This window comes from Ochotona princeps, chromosome 10, assembly GCF_030435755.1.
Source record: "Ochotona princeps isolate mOchPri1 chromosome 10, mOchPri1.hap1, whole genome shotgun sequence".
In the NCBI taxonomy this organism is placed as follows: Eukaryota; Metazoa; Chordata; class Mammalia; order Lagomorpha; family Ochotonidae; genus Ochotona; species Ochotona princeps.
In genome coordinates this window covers 52,611,866-52,637,702 of record NC_080841.1, presented here as the reverse complement: position 1 = coordinate 52,637,702, position 25,837 = coordinate 52,611,866, and the positions used below count along the sequence as shown (strand labels likewise).

General features: G+C 39.4%; 1 protein-coding gene across 3 annotated transcripts in view; it reads left to right on the top strand.

Moving 5' to 3' along the window:
• Positions 1–3,535: 3,535 nt before the first annotated feature.
• AHCTF1 (AT-hook containing transcription factor 1) overlaps positions 3,536–25,837 on the top strand; it is a 46,686-nt gene continuing 24,384 nt past the window's right edge. Inside the window, exons 1-15 of one of the 3 annotated variants that reach the window (XM_058669440.1) lie at positions 3,536–3,879; positions 8,379–8,506; positions 9,840–10,093; positions 12,966–13,146; positions 14,490–14,697; positions 16,167–16,283; positions 16,780–16,864; positions 17,909–18,059; positions 19,191–19,323; positions 19,413–19,594; positions 19,934–19,995; positions 21,057–21,185; positions 21,890–21,980; positions 22,958–23,047; positions 25,609–25,749. In XM_058669440.1, coding sequence (XP_058525423.1) covers positions 8,386–8,506; positions 9,840–10,093; positions 12,966–13,146; positions 14,490–14,697; positions 16,167–16,283; positions 16,780–16,864; positions 17,909–18,059; positions 19,191–19,323; positions 19,413–19,594; positions 19,934–19,995; positions 21,057–21,185; positions 21,890–21,980; positions 22,958–23,047; positions 25,609–25,749 — 1,945 coding nt within the window. In that variant the 5' untranslated portion in view covers positions 3,536–3,879; positions 8,379–8,385. Of the gene's footprint in view, positions 3,880–3,976; positions 4,782–8,378; positions 8,507–9,839; positions 10,094–12,965; positions 13,147–14,489; positions 14,698–16,166; positions 16,284–16,779; positions 16,865–17,908; positions 18,060–19,190; positions 19,324–19,412; positions 19,595–19,933; positions 19,996–21,056; positions 21,186–21,889; positions 21,981–22,957; positions 23,048–25,608; positions 25,750–25,837 lie in introns of those variants that run through there. The other 2 variants (XM_058669438.1, XM_058669439.1) reach the window with 2 other exon arrangements.

Here is a 25,837-nt window from a genome sequence, read left to right as displayed (position 1 = left end):
GTCAGCATCACATATGGACACAGTTCAAGTCCCGACTGCTCCACTTCCATCCAGCTCCCTGCCAATGCCCCCTGAGAAAAGCAGAAGATGGTCCAAGTACCTGGACCCTGACCACCCATGTGGGATGTCACCCCTGGCCATGGTGTCATGTAGGAAATAAATCAGCAGATGTGTGTCAAATAGACCTTAATGAAGCTGGTTAAAAAGCCATGTTTTTCTTGTTGCCCATTATGTTTCCATTGCTAGCATGGTGACTGGTATATAAATAACTATGAATGAGTAAATACTAATTTTGCCATTCAAAGCAAAATGTAGGGTAGTAGATTAAAAGGACCCTTGATATAGACCAGGCAACTAATTTGCAGATAGGAAAATGAATTATCAAATATTTTGGAGCAGCTATTTATTTGTATGGCGAAAAAATAGAATTTTGAAGGGGCTGACATAATGGCATAGTAGGCTAATCTTCCACCCTTAGTGTTGGCATCCTGTATGGATACCAGTTTGTGCCCCGATTGCTCCACTTCTGATCCAACTCTCTGTGGCTTGGAAAAACAGTGGGGGATGGCTCAGGTCTTTGGGATCCTGTACCCATGTGAGACCTAGATGGTCTCTCTCCTGGCTTCCTGGGTTCAGACGGGTCCAGCTCTGGCTATGGCAGCCATCTGGGGAGTGAATCAGCAGATGGAAGATTCTCTTTCTCTCTCTTTTTCTTTCTCCCCTGTCCCTTTAATTCTTTCAAGTAAAATAAATAAATCCCCCCCCCCTTTTTTTAAATAAACTATAGGAGTGAAGCTTGGGGTGGAGTGGGTTAGGCTGCCTGTGAGTGAGGCCACTTGAACTAGATCACTGGATTCAAAACTCCGATCACAGGGAAAATCACAGCACTTATGATCTGACCTGGAATGCTTATATTGGGTAGCCAAGACTCGAACCAGTACCTTCTAATCCAGTGCCCTGCCAATCATTTGTGAAAGCAGCAGAAGAGGGCTCAAGCACTCAGGGCCCCTTGCCATCCAACAATGAAGCTTCTGGCTCTTGGCCCAGCCCATGTTGTTGTGGCCATCTGTGGGAGGAACCAGCGGATGGAAGCTCTTTGTCTCTCAATCGCTCTGTAACTCTGACGTTCAAATAAATAAATAATCTTAAAAAATAATATAATCTACACTGGCATCATTTTACCCAAGAGACTTTGGTGTTGTCTTTTTGTCACCCATGCATTGGTTATTCAATGGCACATTTTTTTCGACTCCATGGTGCTGTAATTTTTGTTGTTGTTCTAATTCATACCATTTGTTGACCTTATTTCGTGGCTTCTCATTTATGGGAATGTGTAGTGATGGAGTAATAGAGACTACCATATTCAGATGTGGGGATACAATGTAATATGCATTCCTGCTTCCAATTAAAAAATGGACTCCCAATGAAACTATTGGAAATGTATAGACAATAGGATGCTGTAATGTCTGACACTGTCTGTACCAGCAATGTTAGGGCACACTTAAATAACAGACTGATGGAGTCATGATTCCTTATGAAGGACTATACTATTGTAGCAATGTGGGAGAAAATCTGTCGGGGGTGGGATTTTGTGCAGGGGTATCCAAGTCTCTACGAAAGTATACCATAAAATTCAAAAATTCAAAATAAAATTTAACAAAAAAAATAATGCAATCCAAATTGTTTTAATGAGAAAAGTTTTGCTCAGTCACATTTAGGTTTGGGAAATCCTGAACAGACAACCACTAGGATTCCTAAATCCCTCTCTTGTTTTCTACTCTAGAAAACTACCTTTATGGCACAACTGCAAACAAAATAAATGCAATCTCTTCTACCCATTTGAAAAATAAGTATGGATAACTATATAGGAAACAAAACACACTTTAGATAGGAGAAACAAAGTATTTACACCTGAATGAACCAGAAAAAAAAATCTTACACTGTAACTGGTACTATTATTTAATGTGTTGGCATTAAGTTAATAGAAAGGGCACTCCAGCAAAGATGTTGCTGTTTGCACCTGGATGAGAATCCTGTTGCCTTGTAATAGAAGAGGGGCAAGAATTCATTACAACGTCTATCACCTGTATTCCAATATATATATTTATTTTTCTTTTGGAAAGGCTGATCAGGTTTCCGGAGAGACAGAGAGAAAGATCTTCTGTCCGCTGGTTCACTCCCCAAGTGGCGTAATCCCCGGAGCTGAACTAATCTGAAGCCAGGAGCCATGGAGACCAGTAGGGACTAAATGAAAAGTAGAAGGAAAGTGAATCGAGGGTAAAGTTAGAGCCATTCAAGAGGTCTGGTGTAATGGCTCCGTGGCTAAATTCTTGCTTTACAAACACCAGGATCCCATATGGGCACCTGTTCATTTCCCAGCTGCTCTACTTAGAATCTAGCTTCCTGCTTGTGGTCTGGGAACCTAGTAAGGGATGGCCCAAAAAGTCTTAGGACCCTGCACCTGCTGAGAAACCAGGAGCTGAACCAGGGGATGGAAGAATTTTCTCTTTATCTCCTTCTCTCTGTAAATTTATCTTTCCAATAAAAATAAATACACCTTTGGGCCCGGAGCGGTAGCCTAGCGGCTAAAGTCCTCGCCTTGCACGCACTGGGATCACATATGGGTTTCCTGCCTGTGGCCTGGGACCCTGCACCCAGGTGGGAAATCCAGAGGTGGCTCCTGGCTCCTGATGGGCTCAGCTCCGGCCGTTTCGGCTGCTTGAGGAGTGCATCATCCGCTGGAAGATCTTCCTTTTTGTCTCTCCTCTCTGTATATCTGCCTTTCATTAAAATAAAAAAAATAATAAATCTTTGAAAAAGATAAATAAAAAATTAACCATGCTTTTTAAAATTAAAATAAATACTTTTTTTTAAAAAGAGGTTTAACTTTTCCTGCTGGAAGTAGCTGTACCTGCAGGAGAGACAATCCCACGTACTCGTACTGGGACACACATCCAAGCAAGTAATAAGGTTTTAAGCCAAAAAGGTAACATACACACTGGGTAACATTTTAACGAGGAAGATTAGGTTAGGCCACGTGAGCACTACGAGGGGGTGAAAAAGCGCTCCCCCAAAGTCACGGGGACCCCATGCTGGGCACCAAAACTCGGAGCGCAGAATGGAAAAGGGCGGCGCGTGGCTCCCAACGCGGAAAGGTAAGTATTGCATATTGACTCCGGACTCCCGCAGGCGGGGCCAGGCGGTCAGCGAAGCCGGGAGGGTTGCGCTCTGGGCCGGGACGCCCTCCTCTCTCCCGCCCTCCACTGCTGACGCCACCGCGGGCGCGCGGCCCGCCGACCCGACGCGCAAGGCGCTGTGGGGCTCGTAGTCTTCCTCTTCCCTGAGCAGCTTAGGGGCGGGGAGAACCTATGTCCTGTCAACACTAAGCTCTTCCCGACCCGGATTCCCCGTTTGGGCTCCTTCCCTGCCCGCCCCCCGCCACGCCTGCCTTTGAAACTTCCCGCGGAGTCGGAGGCGTCCAGGGCCCGAACGCTCACGGGAAGCCTCGCGAGAGCCGCTGCCTGTTTCTCCTCCTCCTCCTCCTCCGTCCCGGCCCTCCGTTTCCGGGGCCTGTGCTGCGGGGCCGGTTCTGGTCTGCCCCGGGTAGAGAGCGGAGCGACGCCGGACGCTGTCCGGGAAGAGCCGAGGGGGCGGGCAGGACGCAGCACCGCGGCGAGAGCGAGCGCCCGCGGTTCAGCCGTGGGCACGGTGGTGCCAGGAGGCCGGCGGGGCGGAGGCACGCGCGCACAGCCTGGGGCGGCCGTGTCTCCCAGGAGATGCTGTGACGGAGCGCGCGGGAGGAGCCCCCGGCCGCGCCAAGCCTGCCGCACCCCTCCTGGATCCCAGCGGCCGCGGCGATTCGTCCCTCGCCCTGCTCAGGTAAGGGGCGCCGCGAGGAACGAAGGAAGGGGTTTGCGTTCTCGGCGCGCGCATCCCGGCTGCTCCCGCCAACCGCGCGCGCGGCTTCGCGTGGGGCCTAGGCCAGGCGGATGGCCGCCCCAGGCTTCGGCGGCGGCGGTGGCGGCCCGGCTCGCGGTCCCGGCCCGGGCTCGAGGGGGCGGACGCGAGCGGCGGCCGTTAGAGTCCGTCCTAAACTGCGCGAGCCAGTTCCTATATAACCCCCTGCGTGACCGGGCACTCCACGGCAGAACGACGACGGCGGCACATGGAGGCGGCCTTGAGCTGCGGGTTCCCCGCACCTCTGGCCCCCTCCGGCCGCAGTGGTTCTTCGCTGGTGTTGTACTCCGGTGCAGCTCGAAGCCGGGCAGACTCTGCTCGGAGCGACGTGGCCGACGCGCTGGCTCGGCCTTTGGTGACTTTGTGTTCCGCATGCTCTTGGGCCTGGCCCTGGTGAGTCCACAGCGGTCGCGGGATGGGACTCGGGGTTCTAGGAACGTGTGGATTCCTGAGGGGAGAACTGAGACCTACCCAGGTTGAAGGACATAGCTTCCCAGTTGGGCCGCCGCCGTCGCCTCCACCGGGCTGTTTTCTGGAGAGGCAAATTGTGCTCCCACTCCCAGGTGTTAAGAACCTGGGTTATTTAAAGCAAAAGATAGGATGGGTTTTTGGTGGGGCGGGGAGGGGGACTCAGAATTTCAGTTGATTCTCCGAGCCTGGGAGTTCTGTTCTAAGAACTGCCTCTTGTGCGAGGAGAGAAGTTAGGGTACGTTTACTGGTTTGGAAGGCTGTTAACGGGCATTGACAAGCCCAGTTGGCGCTAATCCTCGGGGGCTGCTCTAAATGTGCGAAGTGCTGTGGGAAGGCTACATTGTCTGTGTATTGTGAGTTTTTTGAGCCTCATATAAAATATGCCAGAGGATCAACGGTTTGCAAAAGCTGTAACTGTCCTTGACTAGTTGTGTTGTGTTTTGTTAGACGGCAGTCTGGAGCTAGACAACAAGGTGTAAGAGGGAATAAAACTGAAGCTTTCGTTGTTGTGAATCATTTCAAGGGTTCCTCACCCCTCCTAAAACGGAGCTCCGAGGGTGTCCACGGCGTGTGTTATCTAGGCTCCTGTGCTGACAGTTGCAGGGTCAACTGTCAGCATCGGCCCCAGTTCTGTTGCCACTTGCGTGTCTGGTGTGTTGGGCTCCCTCCACTGGGAGTACCGGCATGGCGTTTTCCCATAGGATTACGCTTTGAATCCTCCTAGATGCTGTCTTTCCTCTGCACTCTTTGGTTTCCTTTTATTCCACATGTTCGTAGGGATCTCACAGAATGAATCATGTAGCGTTACTATTGTACCTGATATTCTGATGGTTGGTTTTGTATCTGGTTATTCTGCCCTTGCGTTCCCTTCCCAGTATGTTTGTTCTAAGTGCAATTGGTGATGAATACGTTTGAAGTTTGGAGAAGTTACTGTTAAAACTGCCGGATATTTCCATTAGCAGTTTATATTTTGAGTCTCGATTCATCATAGTCATAAAAAGTCATATTGCATACAGTGTTTTGTAAAAGTGTTTTCCATATAATAATTGGACAACTAGAATTCTGATCTCGGTGCTAGGATTTCAGCACTTGGGAAGGTTTCTGCGTTGTGTCTTTGGATGGCAGTTAAGATGCTGGTTAAAACACAGTGACTTGGGGTTGGTGCGGTGGCTCAGTTGGCTAAACCTGCTGCTCACCATCTTGAGAGACCTTGGAGATCGTTCAACCAGTTGGGTGTCTGCCACCCCAAACCTGGCAGTTAGGGGCAGTTGGTTAGTGATGGGAATTTCCTTTTATCTATCAGCCTCTTAAATAGGTAAACATTTAAAATTTCTATTAAAAATACGAATTTGTGGTATTGTGTTTACTATCCTGGTAACTTTATTTTGTCTTGCTTGTTCATATACTTAATATATAGAAAACAACAACAAATCTTTAATGCATAATAAATAAGGCCCAGTGTTCAATTTTTTAAAATAATTTTAAGACCTTTTAAATGAAAAAATCAGTTTCCTTTAATGTCCCAACAGCCACAGTGAGGCCAGACAGAATGCAGGAGCTAGGGACTCCTCTGTCCAGGTCTCCAGTAAGATTGGCAGAAACCCAGGTAGTTGTTGCGTTGCCTGCATCCTCCCAGGGTGCATTACCAGGCAACAGGAAGCCATCCTGGGACTTGAACCAGGCACTCCCTTGTAGTAGGAGGCTTCTTTACTGTGTCAGTACAGTGCTTTTTAATATCAGTAAAGCCTTTTTTTCCCTTTAGTTCTGCCTTATTTTAAGCTCTGTTTTTTGCTCGTTAGGTTGAACTTGTTCTTTTTCTAGTGTTCTAAAATGGAAGATTTGGTACTGATAGGTCTTTTTAGGTGTTCAGTGGTAACAAATTTCTTTAACCACCACTTTAGCTGCATCCCACAATTTTTTTGTGCAAATGAAAATTTCCTTTTAAAAACACTGGTTTTTAGAAAGAATTAATTTAATAAAACAAATTGAAAGGGATTTTATTTTTACAGAATAATTATGTCTTTTACATTAAGAAAAACATAGAAGAGTAGCTGTTTTTCCTGTTTTATGATGGATTCTACTTTGATAGTATCAATTTTTCTTGTGTGGAACTGGGTTAGCTTGTAGGAAGAAGGGTTGAGAAAAGTAAAATGACTTTGTACAGGGAATGTCCTTTTTAGGGTTAAACTCTATTCTGGGACTGTGAAGCCTTCTAAAACAGAACAGCACCCTGACACCTGGTCCCATTGTGTAACACGTAAGGAGGAACTTCCAGGTGTAGTTTTCCTAGATTGGTTATTCTCTGCTTCAGTTTACACCTGTCCACAGTGAGGGGAGGAGATATGTGTGTCTGTATTCATGCATGTGGTTTTATTCAGTTGCTAGATACTAGGGAAAGAGTGTGTGCTGTGTGTGGTAATAATTGTAAATAACCTGTGCTAAACTAGTGTATAACTTGTTTATGGCAAATAAGTGGTAAATTGTGTCAGTAACTTACTGATCAGGCCAAATACATCTTCTGATTTGAAATACCAAAATGTAATTTTTGCGACTCTCTGGATTGTTTTAGGTTTTATTGATCTAGTTGTTATTACTATCCTATATCACATTGTTTTAATTATAACAATTATAATTGGTTTGCTCTCTGACAAAGTTCTCATTGTTTGCTTGTAGTATTTGCTATTAAAAATACTATTAATAAAGTACATTCTTGTATATATTTCTTCCTGTGTTTACTTATAATATGGATATGTAATAAAACTTAAAATACAGCACTGTATGTTTTTTAAGATTTGTTTTATTTATTTAATTTTTAATTTTAGGAATTATTTTAAAATCTTTCTGACCTTTTACTTTGCGATTTAGTTTCTTGTTTCTAAAGCTTTGATTTCTACAAATATATTAAAATTTGTTTTCTCTGGCAGTTTCAATAGCTGAAGTTTTTGGTAGTCCGATTCTCTGATATGCTTGTGTCTTTTGAATGTGAGTTCGTTTTCTTTGGAATTTCATCTGAGAATTCAGATTCCAGAGGATATCTGGTTGTCTCTTTGGGCTACTTAGAGCAGTAGTAGCCTCAAGACACTTTTTCCCTTGAGGATTTTCAGGTAACGGGTTGAGTTTGACCACAGCTCTCTGTGAAGGGAAATCTTCTGAGACTTCAGGCTGTGATTTAGATAGTTTTAGTGCTCCCTGTCCTACTCGGTGCGTGTTTCTCATTTACCTTTAGATCGACGACACATAGCTCAATGAAATTGCTTGGGAATAAAGGGAGCCTGTTAGCTCCAGTTAGCTCTGTTTGGAGCCTGGTCTTTATCTTTTGTCTGAAAGCATGAATGTCGTTGGCTAGCATTAGCTTTGGTGGCTAACTGTTTAAAGTCAATTTACCTGTCCACCCAAATTCCCACCTTCCCTTCGCTTTTGGCTTTCCCACCTAAATCACTCAAAAAGATGCCTTTTTTTTTTTAAGTCAACACTTATATATTTTTCTATTCCAAGTATGGAACATATACTAAACTCAGTTTCTGGGGATTTTTTTTTCATGGAGTCTGGTTTTTAGTTAGTTTGGTTGTTTTTTTTTTACTGAAAAATTAATTTTTCTACAACAGATACATTTTTCCCTTGTTTTTGATATTCTTTGGAAGTAGGTTAGGCAGAACAGGGAATAAACTGACCCAGATGTCAGAAGACTCTAGGGAATGATATATATCCTTAAGGTGTCTGGTATAATGAACTTGTCCTAAGCTATTTGAAAAATATTTTCTGAAGTTGAAAATACGTTTTCTTAGGGAAGAGCTCTGGCTCAGATAGAGACATACTAGATATTTTATAACCAGATTACAGTGTTAACTTACTTTCATGTGGCAATTTTGTTGTTTTTTTCTGGCTGAAGATAGCTAAGTGTGTATATTTATAGATATGTCATAATGTTATCTTTTTAAAAATATTTACAGTGGAAGTATGCGAGACTTAGCAGCTCAGGTGACCAGTGGTCTCCTGCAGTTTCCAGAAGTGACGATCCAAGCTCTTGGAGAAAATGAAATAACATTAGAATCTGTGCTTCGTGGAAAGTTTGCTGCAGGTAAAATGATTTTGCCTGGAGTTTACTAATTTGATTGACTTGTAAGATAAGTAATGAGTACATATTGTAGTTTCTTTGGTATGGAAGAATGAAAGCAGAACCTGGGTGGAGAATTCTTATGTAAGTGTGTAATAACAGCGACAACTGCATCTTTGTAACATCCAAATACCTGGGTACTCTATTGATGAATTTCCAGTTAAGGGGTTAGAATTAATTTTTCTCTGTTAAAAATCCTTTTTTTTAAGATTTATTTTTATTTTTATTTTTATTGCAAAGTCAGATACATGGAGAGGAGGAGAGACAGGGAGGAAGATCTTCCATCCAATGATTCACTCCCCAGGTGGCCGCAACTGTCAAAGCTGAGCCGATCCAAAGCCAGGAGCCAGGATCTTCCTGGTCTCCCACGCGGGTGCAGGGTCACTAGGCTTTGGACTGTCCTCTGCTGCTTTTCCAGGCCACAAGCAGGGAGCTGGATGGGAAGCAGGGTTGTCGGGATTAGACTCGGCTCCCATCTGGGACGCCGGTGCGTGCAAGGCGAAGACGTTAGCCACTAGGCTGCTGTGCTGTGGCCATAAATCCTTTGTGTTTACAAGTGTCTTATAGCATTCGGTATCTGCATTTGGAAAGTAGAGTAATACACAACCGATTGGTTATATTTAGTAAATTTTATTGGTAATGAATTTGGATTAGATTGTAAATGCTCTTTATGAATAGGTCCCTGGGTGAAAAAGTTTCAGAAAGTGTTTTCTGTTTTCAAAAATATAATATATTGATGCCTACTTTATTAGGTAAGATAATTTAAAACCTTTTAATTAACTTTCAGTACTTAAGGGATTTTTATGTGCTGCAATGCAACATTTCAGCACATCAGAGGAAATGATTCACATTAGGCAGTTAGCCTTTCCATTTCCTGTGTGTTTGGAGTCAGTCAGCTCCTGACTTCTAGTTCTTAATACAGTATTGTGAACTGTAGTCATCCCAGTGTACTGTGCAACACTAAAACTTTTACTTCTGACTGTATTTCGGTAACAGTATATAGTTTAGAATGTGTTTTCTCTAATATCTCATTGGGATAAATAACTTCTGGAAAAAAGTGTTACAGACTTTCTTTCCAGCAGATAGGCAGAAATAAGATCACTAGGCATTTAATGCAGTCAATTCTCTTGAATATTTGAATATTAAAAATAGTTAAAGCTCTTGCTCTATTTTGGAGTAGTAGACAAAGCTTTATGTAATGAATTGTATATGATATGTTAATAAAAGCTATCTGATATTTAATTTTTATTTATGTACAATATTAAAATAAACTATGTTTCTGCTTTCCACCACCCAGTGAAAAATGGACTTGCTTGCTTGGCTTGTGGTCCACAACTAGAGGTAGTAAACTCTTCAACAGGAGAACGCTTATCTGCATACAGATTCAGTGGAGTAAATGAACAGCCTCCTGTGATCTTGGCAGTGAAGGAATTCACCTGGCAGAAGAGAACCGGCCTGTTAATAGGCTTGGAAGAAGCAGAGGGAAGTGTCCTCTGTCTTTACGACCTCAGTATATCAAGAATAGTTAAAGCAGTTGTTCTTCCTGGAAGGGTAGGTACTGTTGAATACATCTGGACATTATGTTCAAAACTAAGCAATTACTGGTTGCATGAGTGTAGTTGCTTTAAAAATTCATTGAATAGTACTTTATAGCTCTTAAATATACTCTTTTAAGCAAATTTGTTATCCTTTAAGAAGTTTTTAAAGATAGTATGATAAAGAATGTAACATTTAAACTGTGACTTTCTTTTCTTGTTTTTTAAAGATTTATTCATTTTATTACAGCCAGATATACAGAGAGGAGGAGAGACAGAGAGGAAGATGTTCCGTCCGACGATTCACTCCCCAAGTGAACCGCAACGGGCCAATGCGCGCCGATCCGAAGCTGGGAACCTGGAACCTCTTCCAGGTCTCCCACGCGGGTGCAGGGTCCCAGTGCATTGGGCTGTCCTCAACTGCTTTCCCAGGCCACAAGCAGGGAGCTGGATGGGAAGTGGAGCTGCCGGGATAAGAACCAGCGCCCATATGGGATCCTGGGGCTTTCACGGCGAGGACTTTAGCTGCTAGGCCACGGCGCCGGGCCCTAAACTGTGACTTTCTTAAATAATACTAGTGGATGACATCTAATGTTCTAATGTTCTTTTATGTGAAAAGTTATTACTTGAGTTTATGTTTCATGGAGATACTCAAGATTTGTAAAGATATCTGTATTACTATGGATTCTTAAAAAATTGGTTTTCCTTTTTTAAGATTATAGACTGAACAATATGGAGAACATATCATTACCATTAAGATTTTAATGTTTGTAAATAATGAGTTAACTGCTAATTATTCTAAAATATCTGTTTTCATTTGCAAGACACCTTATCCATTTAATTAATTATAGAAGTATTCTGAATACTAGGCTTCTTCAGGCATATTTTCCATACATGGGGAAAATAAAGTATATACTTACATGTGAATATACATCCAAGGTCATGGAAGAGTTGAATTCTTTGTTTGTATCATGTAAGAACGCATAATTGGGGCTGATGTTGTGGCATAGTGAATTAAGCCATGACCTGCAAAACTAACAATCCCATTATGTAAGCTGTTTGAAGATTTGGCTGCTCCACTGCTGATCCAGCTCCCATCTAGTGTGCCTGGGAAAGCAGTGGAGGATGGCCCAAGTACTTGGGTCCCTGCAACCCACTTGGGAGACCCAGGCTCTCTGGCTTTGGCCTGGTCCAGTGCTGATTGTTGCAGCTATGTGGGGAGTGAACTAGTGGGGGTGCAAGTCTCCCTCTTGGGCCCTCTGTGTCCCTGTTATTCCCTCTCTGTAACTGTGTTTCAAGTAAATAAAATAATCCTTTTTTTTAAGTTGATGTACACACAGATTATACAAGGAAATGTGAAAAAAAATGTGTAGTAGAACACTTTTATAAGTGATAATACTGACATTTGGTCCTAAGAGTTGAGGGGTACGCAGATATTTGGCCTCGCAGTAAAGACTCAACACCCTGTATCTTGTTTTAGTACATGGCTCTTGCTTCTGTTTTCAAACTCTGCTAAGTGTGGACCATGGGGACAGTGGTAATGGCTCAAGGAATAGGGTTCCTGTCATGCTTTGGGAGACCTGGATCAGTTCCCAGAACCTAGTACTGTTGGCAGATGGATACGGGGTACACCAGATGAGGGGAGTGTTCTCTTGGTCTGGCTCTCTCACCTGTTACATAAATGAGAGAATAAAGAACTAAGCATCCTGAGTCATTGTGTTAACTATATACTGAAGAAAAATGGATGTTCTTTTAAAAATTTTGAAGATTTTGAGACCGAAAGAAGGCATAGGGAACCAAATCAAGACTATATATGGGGTGCTTAATTTCCTGTCAAGGCTCAGAAGATTACTTTTTTTGAGAGAAATGCAACAGCGTTTTCATGGATTTAAAGGACTCCTACAAAGTTTTCCTTGGTTTCTGCTTAAGCTTGGACCAGCTTTCTCAAAATGCCTTAAAGTTTCCTTTGAAAACTTTGTTTTTGTCTGCAACTGACCTGACTGCCAAGGTTTCGAGCAGAAAGTTTGCCCTACTATAATTTCTTCTTAAAATGAAGTACTATATTATTATTATTATTATTATTATTATTATTATTATTATTATTATTATTATTATTTAGAAGGCAGCCTTACAGGGATAAAAAGAGAGAAAAGTCTTCCATCCTTTGGTTCACTCCCCACATGGCCTTAGTGGCTGGAGCAGAGCTAATCCAAAGCTTCCTTTCAAATCTCCAACATGGTTGTATGGGCCGGAGGACTTGAGCCAACCTCCAGTGCTTTCCCAGGTTGTAAGCAAGGAGCTGTATCAGAAGTCGAACAATGGGACACAAACTCATGCTCAGATGCGATGCCAGTGCTACGGAGGATCAGATGCTTCTGTGCCAGATCCATGTTTATTTTTGGTGTTTTTTTTTTTTCTTCCTCTTAAACTTTTTTTGTCTGGAATAGTATTTACTTTTGAGAGACAAGAGGCTGTATAATTGACATTTGTGGTTAAGAACTTAAAGTGAGAACAATTGAGTTTTATACTTAGTGATTTCATGATCTGAGTAACTGCTTTTATGCCTGGGACTGTTTTATCTCAGCAGATAATCACACACAGCTCAAAGTGAGAGGATTATCATGAACGTTAGATAAGCCAGTTTAATGACTGATATATAATAAGCTCTCAGTAAACATAAATTATTATTCCAGCTATGATTTTAAGTGTATAGTTCAAAATCTATTTAAAATTCTCATTCATTGAATGGCAATTTATGATTCTATATTTAATCATTTAAATCTGTTATAACCAGTGATTTGCTTTAATGCAAGTTATTATTACTGTGCTGTTAGGAGTTTTTTCCTCACTTTATAGAAGAAAAGCCAATTGTAGATTTTGCTTTCTAGGTAACAGCTATTGAGCCTATAATCAATCATGGAGGGGCAAGTGCCAGCACTCAGCATTTACACCCGAGTCTGCGGTGGCTTTTTGGTGTGGCAGCTGTGGTAACTGATGTTGGACAGATTCTTCTTATTGATCTGTGTTTGGATGACTTGTCATGCAGTCAGAATGAAGTGGAGGCATCAGGTAATTGGTCATTCTTTACATGAAATAAAGCACCTGAATGTTCTGATGCAATGAATTGGTTTTTTAAAGTAGTTAAAACTTTTTATATAGAAAACTGCTAAGTATCTCTTTGTCTTAACCTGGGCACTGTATGTACTTTTGAGAGAGTTACTCTGTTCTGTTGATGAGAAGTCCATATGCTAATGTAGGTCTTGGCATAATAGGAATATTGATTACCTATATCCAGCTATATATTTAAGCAAATTCTTAATGTTAGAGGACTAAGGACATAAAATCTTGTTGCTTATCAGTCAGTATAACATCACCCAGTCATGTAGGATGTAATACGATATTTTTGGTGTGTTCTTTATGTTGCTATATTAAGATCAAAATAGAAATAAAGCAACTTGATAGGAATTAGAGTAACAAATTGTTGTCAGAAGTAACACGAAATACACTTGGTATTTAGATTTAGTGAAAGTAAAGGGAAGCATGCTTTCCCTTTCAGGTGTTTTTTTACTTTTTTAAGTGCTTAAAAAAAAAAAAAGGATTCTGTGTTAAAAGGTGGACTGACCTAAAAGCTCTGTAAAACTTATATTTTACTGTAAAATTTCAGAGAAGTAGCATTTGGTCCTAATACTTTAAAGCCCTTCATTTTTTTCTAAGTTGAAATTTTTTAGTTTTCTTTGTTTTAAGCAAGATTATTCATGCATTTGAAAGAGGGATAAAGAGAGGGAGAAGCGGCAGTCTTTCATCTATCTTCCTCCTTCCCTGGCTGCAACAGCCAGGTGTCTGGGCTAGCCCAAAGCTGGGTTCCAGGAACTGCAGCCTGGTCTTCCATGTGGGTGGCAGGTGCCCAAGTGCCAGGGCCATCTGCTTCCCCATGTGTGTTAGCAGGATTTTCCAGAAATAATGGCCATATATTGCTTTTAAAAAAAGATTTTCATGGAAGATAAAAAGATCTTATCATAATAGAACTAATTCTGGGTAAAAATTAAAGGAAGTGAACATCCAAACCAACAGTTACTAAAAATGAATTTGTACAATACTAGAAATGATTTGACTGCTTTGGGAAATTGAAGAATTACATAGGCTCAGTGGGCTTTTTATTTCATAGTGTTCTGTGGACAATGTACAATGAAAATAAGGCTAATTGAAGTGTTTGTATTAACAATAAGCTTTTCATGTAAAAAATGGTGGAGTTGAAACATCCATTGGGGCTGGCACTCTTGTGTAACAAGGTGCAGCTCTGGTAATTCTTTCAAAGGCCTCAATCAACTTAATTGATTTTATTTTTGTATTAAAAATAATCACATGTTTGTTTTAGCGCTGTTCATAGTTGATGCTATTGACTCTTGTTTTAGACCTTGAAGTTATAACTGGCATTCCAGCTGAAGTACCACACATCAGGGAAAGTGTGATGAGAGAAGGACGCCATCTGTGTTTCCAGTTAGTAGGTCCATCCGGAACAGCCATCTCAACTCTCAGTTATATCAGCAGAACAAACCAACTCGCTGTAGGTTTTTCTGATGGCTATCTGGCACTTTGGAATATGAAAAGCATGAAAAGAGAGTAAGTATAAGTTTTTCATAATTGATTCCTGGCAGATTTTTTTAATATAGCTGAGTTATGAATATTTGAAGATTGCACAGTAAGGAAGTGGGATGCTGAATCAGTATAATCTTTCACTGCATTAAATCATAATTTGATTTGCAAATAAATGACTGAGAACATGAATTGTTTTTAATGCTTATGTAAAAGGTGTTGCCAGTTGTGTTGCACCAGTTGCTACTGAAGTGTTGATTATATTAAATAAAGATAAATTGTTCTTTCAGCTGTATTTTTCTCGTGTGTATAATAGCAGTTAATAGCATTTGGCAGAAAAGTGATTTTTAAAAATCAAAGTTATATATTTTAAAATTTCTTTTTGACAATAGTCCCCCAAATATAATCACATTGAAGCTTTTAGTCTGTGGTTAAAATTTCCTATAATGTTGAAAGAAGTAGCGAGTAGGCATTAATCACTGTTAAAGATTTAGGTAAATGTGTAATTGCTTTTCAGTTGTCAGTTTGTTTCTCTTTTTTTTTTTCTAATCCCCTAAGGGATGTTATATTTTGTTTAATAATTTATCTTTTAGAAAGTTGATCTCTATTTTTTTGCTGTTAATCTTTTAGCAGCTCTTGTCTTAGATTTTCTTTTAAAGGATTACTGCTTTTACAACAGCATTTCTCTAACAGTATTATCTCTTGGCTAATATCTTTATAAATTTTCTAATTAGTCTTCAGTTCTGTTTTAGTAGTGATGACATTGACTAACCCTAAGTGGCTGAGATGGAGTGTTGTAGCAGTGTTTTATCTTTGTTGGGTACTGTTTTGTTTTGCTTTTAAGATTTATTGATTGATTGATTTGAAAGAGTAGCAGAGAAAGGGAGAGACCCCAAGATCTCTCATCCACTAGCTCACTCCCCAGATGGCCACAGCTGTCAGGGTTGACCAGGCTACGTCCAGGAGCCTGGGGTTTATCTTACTGGGTTTAGTACGACATTGTACATGGATATGATGTTTTTAAGAACAATTTTTTTAAAGGTTTACTTATTTTTATTGGAAAGTCAGATTTACAGAGAGAAGGACAGATAGAAAGGTCTTCCGTCTGCTGTTTCACTCCCCAAGTGGCCGCAACAGCCAGAGCTGAACCCATCCGAAGCCAGGAGCCTGGAGCTTCTTCTGGGTCTCCCATGCGGGTACAGGGACCCAAGGTTTTGGGCTGTCCTCCACTGTTTTCCCAAGCCACAAGCAGGGAGCTGGAAGGAAAGTAGAGCAGCCGGGGTACAATCAGACATCCATATGGGATCCTGGAGCTTGCAAGATGAAGGCTTTAGCCACTAGGATACCATGCCAGGCCTGAAGAACAAAATTTTAAGAGCTGAGCCTGTATGTACTTTAGCAGTTCTTCCCATTTCTATGTGGGTGCAGTCCTGATGTCTTGATCTGTGTGTATTCTTGAAGATAAGTATGTGCTGCGTTAATTTTTCATGTTTTAGATATTATACTCAATTGGAAGGTGGCAGAGTTCCTGTATATGCTGTTACTTTTCAAGAACCTGAAAATGATCCTCGTAATTGCTGTTACTTGTGGGCTGTTCAATCTACACAAGACAGGTGAGTGTGGTATATGTGGTTTTAAAAGCTCATTGATTAGTAGAGGCATAACAAGATGAGGGAAAAACAGGAGCAGGGAACACAGATCACGCTATTCCTTAAGACCTTCCTGTATTTGCTGTTGTGATCCTGTTTATATCCCAGGGACCAGAATTTGACCACAGGGACACTACCTAGCTACAAAGGAAGCTGGAAAATACAGTACATGTATCTGTTTATATCTGAGGTATGCCTGTTGAAGAAAGAATATTTTAAAAAGAGCATTGAGTCTACCAGATAATATAACACCTAGTGTGTACAATCAACATCACCTTAACTTTGTAAGATGTTTCCGAGAACTTCATTTTGTGAAAATAACCAAATAAAAAAATTCTTCTCAACGTTAGTTTTGTCATGTGCACTCAACATTGCATGCAAGCCAAGTTAATTTGGAAAGTAAGAGGTGTCTATAATGTATTACTCTGTTGTCTAGTGTGTGTGTTAATTTCTTTTTCAGTGAAGGGGATGTTCTGAGTTTGCATCTGCTTCAGCTGGCCTTTGGTGATAGAAAGTGTTTGGCATCTGGACAAATCTTATATGAGGTAAATTGGAATATAGGTGTGTTTATTTTATTTGAAAGCAACAGAGATTTCCTATCTACTGGTTTCATCTGTAATAGCTAGAGCTGGGACAGGCTGAAGCCTGGGTTCTGATCTTCATCTGGATCGCACGAGGAAGCCAGCTGTCAGGGCCATCAACTGCTGCCTTTCATGTGTGTTAGCAGGAAACTGGGTTGTAAGTGGAGATGGGCCTCAATCCCAGGCACTCCAGAGTGAAGTGTGAGCATCCCAAGTAGGGGCATGACACCCTGCACCACAGTGTCCACCCAAGTATATGAGTCTGTATTAACGATTTAGTTGATGTGCCACTATTTTAAGTATATTGTCCTTAAGATAGGAAAAGTTGCTGTTACATTCAAGTTAATGCTATATGTATAATACAGTGTTTTTATCGAGGTAGCTCCCCTAACCTCGCTGTCATTTTCTTCTAAAATAGAGGAGATTAGACTGACACTCAAGCTTGTGACCTAACTGGCATCCAGGAAAAGTAACCCCTCTTTGTTGCTTTAATACAACAAGCAGTAGGCCTGTTTGCCAAGATTACCTGTTTCTCTGAATTCCTGAGAAACAGTAAGGTATTGCTGATAGTCATGTTTTGTCAACCCTATTGAGGCTTTTTTTCTCTTAGTGTTTGAGGATGAGTTTCTGGGACTGCATATAGAACAACACGAATTATGTGTCTTTTGTGAGAATCTTAAAGTAACGGATGAGCAAAAATGTTTAGTAACAAAAGAACAAGAATTTCAGTGAGAACATAGGTACAGATTTTTTAACAGAGTGTATGTGTGCGTATATAATTTTGACGATTATTCCAGCTTGTATTCCTAACTAGCAAAACATATTTTATATTAATTTTAGAAGATTGACTAGTAATTATTTGTGTTTATAATATAAAAAATTTTAGTTTTATTTTCATGGTTTGTTTCTTCAATTATTATTTGTATAGTATGTGAGATCTTTAAATATGGAGAATTTCTTAGTTTACAATACTTTGAATACTAAGATTGTGTATATTTTATGTTACAGGGTTTGGAGTACTGTGAAGAGCGATACACACTGGATCTCACAGGTGGCATGTTTCCTTTGAGGGGACAGACTAGTAATACCAAATTATTAGGATGCCAGAGTATAGAGAAATATAGATCTCATGGAGACAGAGAAGAAGCCATGAATGAAGGTTGGTTACTTGTCCTGTAATTGTGTCCTATGAAGGCTTGGTTTTGGATTTATTTTAGAGAATTATTGCAGTTACTGTTTGGTGTTAATATTCCTGACAGAGTACTAATTATAAAACTTACATCTATATGAAATAGTAGGTGTTTCTTGCTCTCTGGGTTATTATGTAGAACTCAACTGAATAAATTTGGAAAATGAAGGATCCTTGTATTTTAATGCATTCTTTAGGACATACATAGAAAGATAGTCTCTATTTTTTCCTAATGTGAAGTTTCTAGATGTTTCCCTCTGTTTAATAGGGGATAGGAGCTGCTACCTGTCAAACATGCCACATGGCTGCCATGATATTTTTTTAATTGCATGGTTTTTCAAATCTAGCATTGGTTCAAATGTAGCTTTTTTGCTTATTGGAATCTTTGAGAGGTTACTTAACGTTTCCCAGTCCTGATCCCACATCTGTGACATCCTTTTGTGTTGGTTTCTTGTGAGAATTAGTTGAGATGTTGGAGTTCTGGGACTGCTCAGCAGGGCCACGATTGCATTTGGTTTTGTTGGGGTTCATTCTCCAGATGAGCCCATCCATCCAAGAGGTGCCCTCTTAGTTCCCACATCTGGATATATGAGCCAGTTTTCAAATTCATTTAAAATACGACACAGCAACTTGCCACTCACCCTGTTCACACCTTTTTCTATTTCTAATTAGCAGTCCAAGTAGTCTTTATTTCCCTTCACAAGATACAAGGATAATTTCTTTTCAATCCCTGTTCCTGTGAAAAATTAAGCCTTAACAACTGAAGTCATTGAATTAACTTCTTTGGTATTCCTTATGTACCATCCTTAGGAGAATATTCATTCAAATCAATTTCTGCTTTCTAATCCCGTTGCTTCGAAGTTGCCTAGTTGTTTCCTGGGAATGAACCAGTAATGAGTAACTTTTAAAATGGTGTTAAAATAGAGTCAAGATACTGGCAAATGCATGTCTTAAATAGTAGAAATGTGTTTAGGCAAACTAAATAAAATGTGAATTAAACTTTTTTTTTTCTGTGAATTAAACTTCTAATTCATGAGGAAATCTTGTTACAATTCTATTGAGATGATTTTACTTTGCAACTACATTCCTTTTCTCTTTCAGTTGTGTCTCCAGACACTAGTGTTTCAGTGTTTACCTGGCAAGTGAATATATATGGACAGGGAAAGCCTTCTGTTTATTTGGGACTTTTTGACATAAATCGTTGGTATCATGCACAGATGCCTGACTCATTGAGGTGTGTATGCTTTTCTCTTTCTGTCTTCCCTCTCTTTTTCACATATAGCTGATCAGTGTGACTTACTAATTTATGTAATTTTCTTATAGATCTGGAGAATATCTGCATAATTGCTCTTATTTTGCTTTGTGGTCTCTGGATTCTGTTGTAAGTAGGACTTCACCACATCACATCTTGGATATATTAGTACATGAGAGAAGTTTAAGTCGAGGAGTTCCTCCTTCATATCCACCTCCTGAGCAGTTTTTTAACCCAAGTGCTTATAGTTTTGGTATGTATTTTCTTAACATTACCTGTTGTGAAAAATAACAGAAGAGTATATGTATATGTTTAGGAGGGTAGTTTATACACAATGCGAGATCTGTTTGTATCTCCATCTGTAAATATATGGATAACTTAGGAAGTAAACTTGGTAAATGTAGTGAGAAGTAATTGTATTATAAAGAGATGATTACAATTTTAAATATGCATTTAGTGTACTTGTAATAAGCATTTTAAGATTGCCTAGCCATCTAGTTTTAGGATATATTTTGTTGTCTAAAAGCTATTTAAATATGTACATACATATATATGTTAAATGTTCTTTTTGCAATCTTTATTTTCTTTCTAGATGCCACTTGTTTGTTAAACTCAGGAGTTATTCATATAACTTGCACTGGCTTTCAAAAGGAGGTTAGTAACAGCTTGCAGAATAGACTTTCTTACTCAAAGTCAGATCTTGGAATATGCTTGATTCAAGGATTTAGACTCCAGTATTAAGTATCTAAACCATTGTTTGAACTTAAATTTTAGTCTTGCTTAGTTTTATGAAATTTATATAATTTAGTAATGACAGTTTGCCAAATAACAAATTGTGATGTTTTTAATAGCTTTATGTGGATGCTAGCTGCTTAAACTTCAAGGGAGTGAGTATGTCAGTGCTCACCCATTCTTTTTTATTATTATTGTTGTTATTTTAATTAATTTATTTGAAGGGTAGAAGGACAGAGATGTTCTGTCTCTTGGTTTATTCCACCAGTGGCTGCAACAGCTAGGGCTAGGCCAGACTGAAGGCAGAAACATGGGCCACCGTCTGGGCTTCCCACATGGGTGGCAGGGGCCCAGGCATTTGGACCACCTTCCACTGCTTTCCCAGGTGCATCAGCAGGGAGCTGGATTGGAAGTGGAGCAGCTGGGACCCGAACTGGTGCTCTGACATAGGATCATGGGTCTATTTAACTTGCTGTGCTGGAATCCCTCTTAGTTCTCTTTAGAAAGCTTATTAGGAAATGAAATAATGTAAAGAAAGTATACCTAGCATAGTAGCACAAAGCCTGGCACAGGAAAAAAAAAGTTCAATATATTGGAAAATGTTTTTCAGGGAAATATGATCTGACAGACCTTTTAATTATCCAAATGTGAATGATTTGAATGATTGTTGTGTTTATACTGGTACCAAATTTTTTGCATTACACAAAGAGTCTGTGTGTGTGAGAGAGAAATTCATTCAGATCTGTCTCCAGATCTTTCATTTTAGAGACTACAACAGAATTACCTTTCATGAAAAATTACGTATGGTTACATAAAATACTCTTATGGTAGTATTATCATTCATAACTAGGAAGCATTGGTTTCACTCAAGAATTTATGAACACTTTTTCATGCAAAGCAGTATGTATGGAGTGGCTAATCTGTTCATCTTAAATTTGATAAATTGTATTTTAAATGTTGTCTTACTCATTTGTCTGCTGTAGACTGTGACGTTTTTAAAGAGATCGGGACCATGTCTCAATGAAGTCATTCCTGATGGTTACAACCGATGTCTTGTTGCTGGCCTTCTCTCACCAAGACTGATTGATATTCAGCCTTCCAGTTTAACTCAAGTGAGATAATTTTTAATTTTGTTGCTTTTCTGTTCAATGATGTGTTACTAGTTTTTTATTATAATAACAATTTATTAGATAATTTTTTTTTATTTTTACTTAGATGCTTTTCTGTAAAAGCAGGTGAAGTAGTTTCCACACCTACTGTGTATCTTGTTTTTAACTTAAAATGATATTGTAAGATTTAAGAGGCAATAACTTGGCATCAGGTTCACATACTTTGTGTAAAAGGATGTAGGATGGGAAATATAATTCCATTGGTCATGTCTTTGCGTATGAGCCCCTATTGTGGAATCAGGTTAATTTTTAAAAGAGTTGCCTAGTTGGAAGATAATAAGACCACATGAGCAGAAAGCATCTTGGCTTTACTTAGGATCTTGGCGAAGCTCGTGGTCTATAGTGTGGCCTGGGAACTTGTTAGAAATGCGAATTCCTGGTTTTTATCCTAGAGCTATTAAATCAGAAACTCCAGGAGTAAGGCCCAACGAGCTTTGTTATTTAAGAGAACGTAGCATTTTACATCTCAACTAGTAGTACATGAGTATTCCGTTTTTACAAAGCCAGCGCTTGTGATTTATTTTTGATTGTAGCCACCCTAGTGTCATAATGATTTTTTGTAGCCTTTAAAATTTTGTATTCTGAACTCTAGCTTCCTGCTTTTGATCTGATATTGATTCTCTTTTTATCTTCTAATGCGTGGTCAGGAAGAACAGTTAGAAGCTATATTGTCAGCAGCAATTCAGACAAGCTCTTTGGGACTTTTGACTGGTTGTATCAAAAGGTGGATAACAGAAGGTAAGAATCTGTTCAAAATGTTAATTTGTTCAAAATCATCAGTTCTTTGTTGGTATTTTAGCTAAACTTTGAGATTATCGTAAAATCCTGTCCAGTTGTAACACTTCATGGAGATGTTATGTATTCTTTATGTCACATTTTCCTCCAGTCATAATGTGGCAGCCTGCAGTACAATATCACAACTGCAATCTCTCATGTTGCCTTTTTAAATCTTAGCCTAACTTGTCCTTTTAATCCCCAACCCCTGGCAGCCACTCATCTGTGTCCTATGATTTTGCCACTTCATTTTCATGAATTTAATCATATAGTAATGTGACCCTTTAGAATTGACATTATAGTCAGTGAAGTTCAGAGCGGGTTCATCCAGGTTGTTGAGTATATTACTACACACTGTTCACACATATATTTGACATACATTGTTTTTTGTTTGAACTGTTTGAGAGTAAAATTGTGTATCTCAGTGTTGTTCACTTCTAAACACACATTTTTGTGAATGTAAAAAATGATTGTCAAAATGGTTAACACTGGTACTGGTTGGTTGGCATCATAACAGTTGTCCAATAATGTCCTTTCTAGTAACTTTTTTGAGAGGGTGTGGAATCATGCTTAGTATTTGTATCTTTTTTTAACCTCTTGTCATAATTTCTATACCTTTTTGAAGAAACTGACATTTAAAGAATTTAGATCTGTTATTTTGTAGTGTGCCTTTCCGTCTGTGTTCATGTCTTCTAGAGATTACATTCAAAGTTTTTGTTTCGTGTTTGGGCTGGGTATTTCTTGACAATAGTGATGTGATATGCTGGTTAACTATAACCTTAAAAAGCAAGAACATTCCCATTTGTGTTGATCTTCACTTTGTTCATTTGAGCAGAGTTCTGTCTACCAGGTTTTTTTTGTTTGCTTGTTTTTACTACAAGGGTCCTTATGTTCTGTTTGTAATTATTGGTTCTTTTTTTTTTTTTCCTTTTATCAATAAGAACAACCAAATTCTGCTGCTAATTTGCGCTTTGTTCTTGAATGGACATGGAATAAAATGGTTCTTACAAAAGAGGAGTTTGACCGTCTATGTAAGTTATTAAGTCTGTATGTGCTTCCTGTAGCAAAATACAGCTTAAAATTAAACAGTGTAGAGATTTACATGGCCTCTTGAGAGATATGCCAGCTACCATCTTGAATCATCATTTCATTTATGTTACAGTGTACCCCATAAATATGTACAATTATTAGTGTCACTTAAAAAGTATGTGAGGAAGTTTAGAGACTTACAATAGAATACAACAGTTAAAAAACTAATTTATTAATAGTTTGTAATTATTTTGAAGTTGTTAACTTTTACAATTCAAACATTCCCACAGAAAACTTATTTCTTTGTACATTACAATGATAATTGTAATTTTTTTGACCAAGGTTTTGTGACAGATCACTAAATTGACAATATGTAGAAATGCCACCATAGCATGTTTAAAAGTCAAACTTTGTCTTTTGATCTTTAGAATTTAAGTTAGAAAATATGCTGATTGTGGGCCCGGCTGCGTGGCCTAGCAGCTAAAGTCCTCAACCTTGAACGCCCCGGGATCCCATATAGACACCGGTTCTAATCCTGGCAGCTCCACTTCCCATCCAGCTCCCTGCTTGTGGCCTGGGAAAGCAGCTGAGGACGGCCCAATGCATTGGGACCCTGCACCCACGTGGGAGACCCAGAAGAGGTTCCAGGTTCCCGGCATTGGATTGGTGTCGTGCACGTGGACCCTGACTAATGGTCAAAAGCCGTAGTTTATTAGTGGCATCAAACTTTATACACTGAGGTCCATACAGGATAAGGGAGGAAGTATTGAGCTTATCAACAAAACCATCAATGCTTTTGTTTGGAACTCTTTTGTCTTGTATATTCCACCAGGTGTTCTCATATACATTCTCTCCACTCAACTGTTCTTATGCAAATGATATCCAATAAGGTATACAAAAGGTAGCCATTTGGTTATTCTCCAAATATTATCCAACCAACTGTAATCCTGTGCTCACTGACCTTCTACGGTCACAATGTCCTCCTACAGATTGGCACAGCATCGGCTGTTTTGGTCACTTGGGGAGTGAATCATCGGATGGAAGATCTTCCTTTCTGTCTTTCCTCCTCGTTGTATATCTGACTTTATTATTAAATAAATAAATCTTTAAAAAAATATATGCTGGTTGTGATGTAGAAAGAGAAATGTGCCAATTCAGAATATCCTCTACTTATTTACTTTCTACTTAAAATATTTGTGGATATGAAGAAGCTGAGTGGCAGGGCAAAAGCATCATGCTGTCTTCTAACAGGTGTCATTGTGCCAAGTCATTGTTCTTAACATTTGTGTTTATCGGTTTAGTATTTGGGCAAATAGTGCAAAAAAAAAAAGTATTAAAGTACCAATTAGAGATGCATTTTAAGTATAAGTAGGGATAAGTGAAAGTAAAACTTTTACGTTTTTATGATTTGTGTGTTTTGGTTATTGTGTCATGAATGAAAAACTGAAGTTTTGAGAATAGACTTGATTAAATAGCTTTTTACAGGTTAAACACATTTTAAAACAAAATTTGATAGGAAGACTTTATGGTTTCATACTATTTTTAAGCGGTGCCTAAATATAAGCATAAAATAAAGTATTTCTAGGAGTGACGTTGAGACACAATAGGTTAAACTGCCACTTGTAGTGTTAACATCCCATGTTGAAACGCCTGTTTGAGTGCTGGCTACTGTGCTTCACATCCAGCTTCCTGTAAGTGTAACTTCATAAAATTGAAGTCTGAAATATGGAATAATGGTAATTCAGTACCAATAAGAATTGTTTTTAGAGGAAAAAGTTATGATTATGTTTGGTAAAAACTAGAAAATTATATACCTCAACTGAGTATGATGTTCTGAATACAAAGTATTTTTTTTAAGTTGAATTTGGTAATTAAAACTTTGTTGCTGTCATTTGTACTGGTTAATGGAAATGATTGATAAAAGGAAATTAAAATGCTGAGCACAATTGCTTTAGTAAACTTGGGGTATTGAAAAATAAAATGTGATTGAAAGGGATTTTGAGAAATTGATATTTGTTTCTCAGAATAGTTGCGCATTCAATTTCAATGCAATTAAATTGCCTTTCTGAATCAGTATCTTCTAATACTATACATAAAGAATTAAGCAACATTCTAGACCTATATTATCTGAGACCAAACTCTCCCGTTTGAAACCACCTTCTTAGTTACCTGAGAATAGTTGCCATTTCTTGCATCTCTGTAAAACTCTTAGAATAACTCTGATGTTTATTTAATTTTTAACTGAAAAGCAATTGGAGAGGAGAGGAATCTTCCATCAAAAACTGGTTCACTCCCCAAATTGCTGCAGTGGTCCAAGCTGGGCTGGTCCAGCTTCTGTGTCTCCCAGGCGGGTGCAGGGTCCAAAGTGCTACCCTCCCAGGCCACAGGCAGGAAGCTGGACGGGACGCGGGGCTGCCAGGACTCAAACTGTCACTCTGGTACTGGACGTGGATCTTGCAAGCAGAAGCTCAGTCTGCCGCATCCCAACTTTGCCCTGCATTTGTAGTTCTGTCCCATTTGCATTTATTGCTTGTAAACTAATCTCCTGTTTTGTCTTTGAAAGGTGCACCATTGTTTGATGGTTCATGTCGCTTTATCGATCCACAAACTATGCAGGCTTTGCAACAGTGTAATTTGCTTTTTAGCAACCTTAATACAGTCTTAAGCTGCTTTGCATCAGAGGCTCAAGATATCACTGAGAGAGGTAAGTCCTTTTAAGTTTTGTTTTTTGAGTTAAAGAGAAATTCCTGTATATTAGATGGATTATTGTGTTAAGAAGACATATTTCTCAA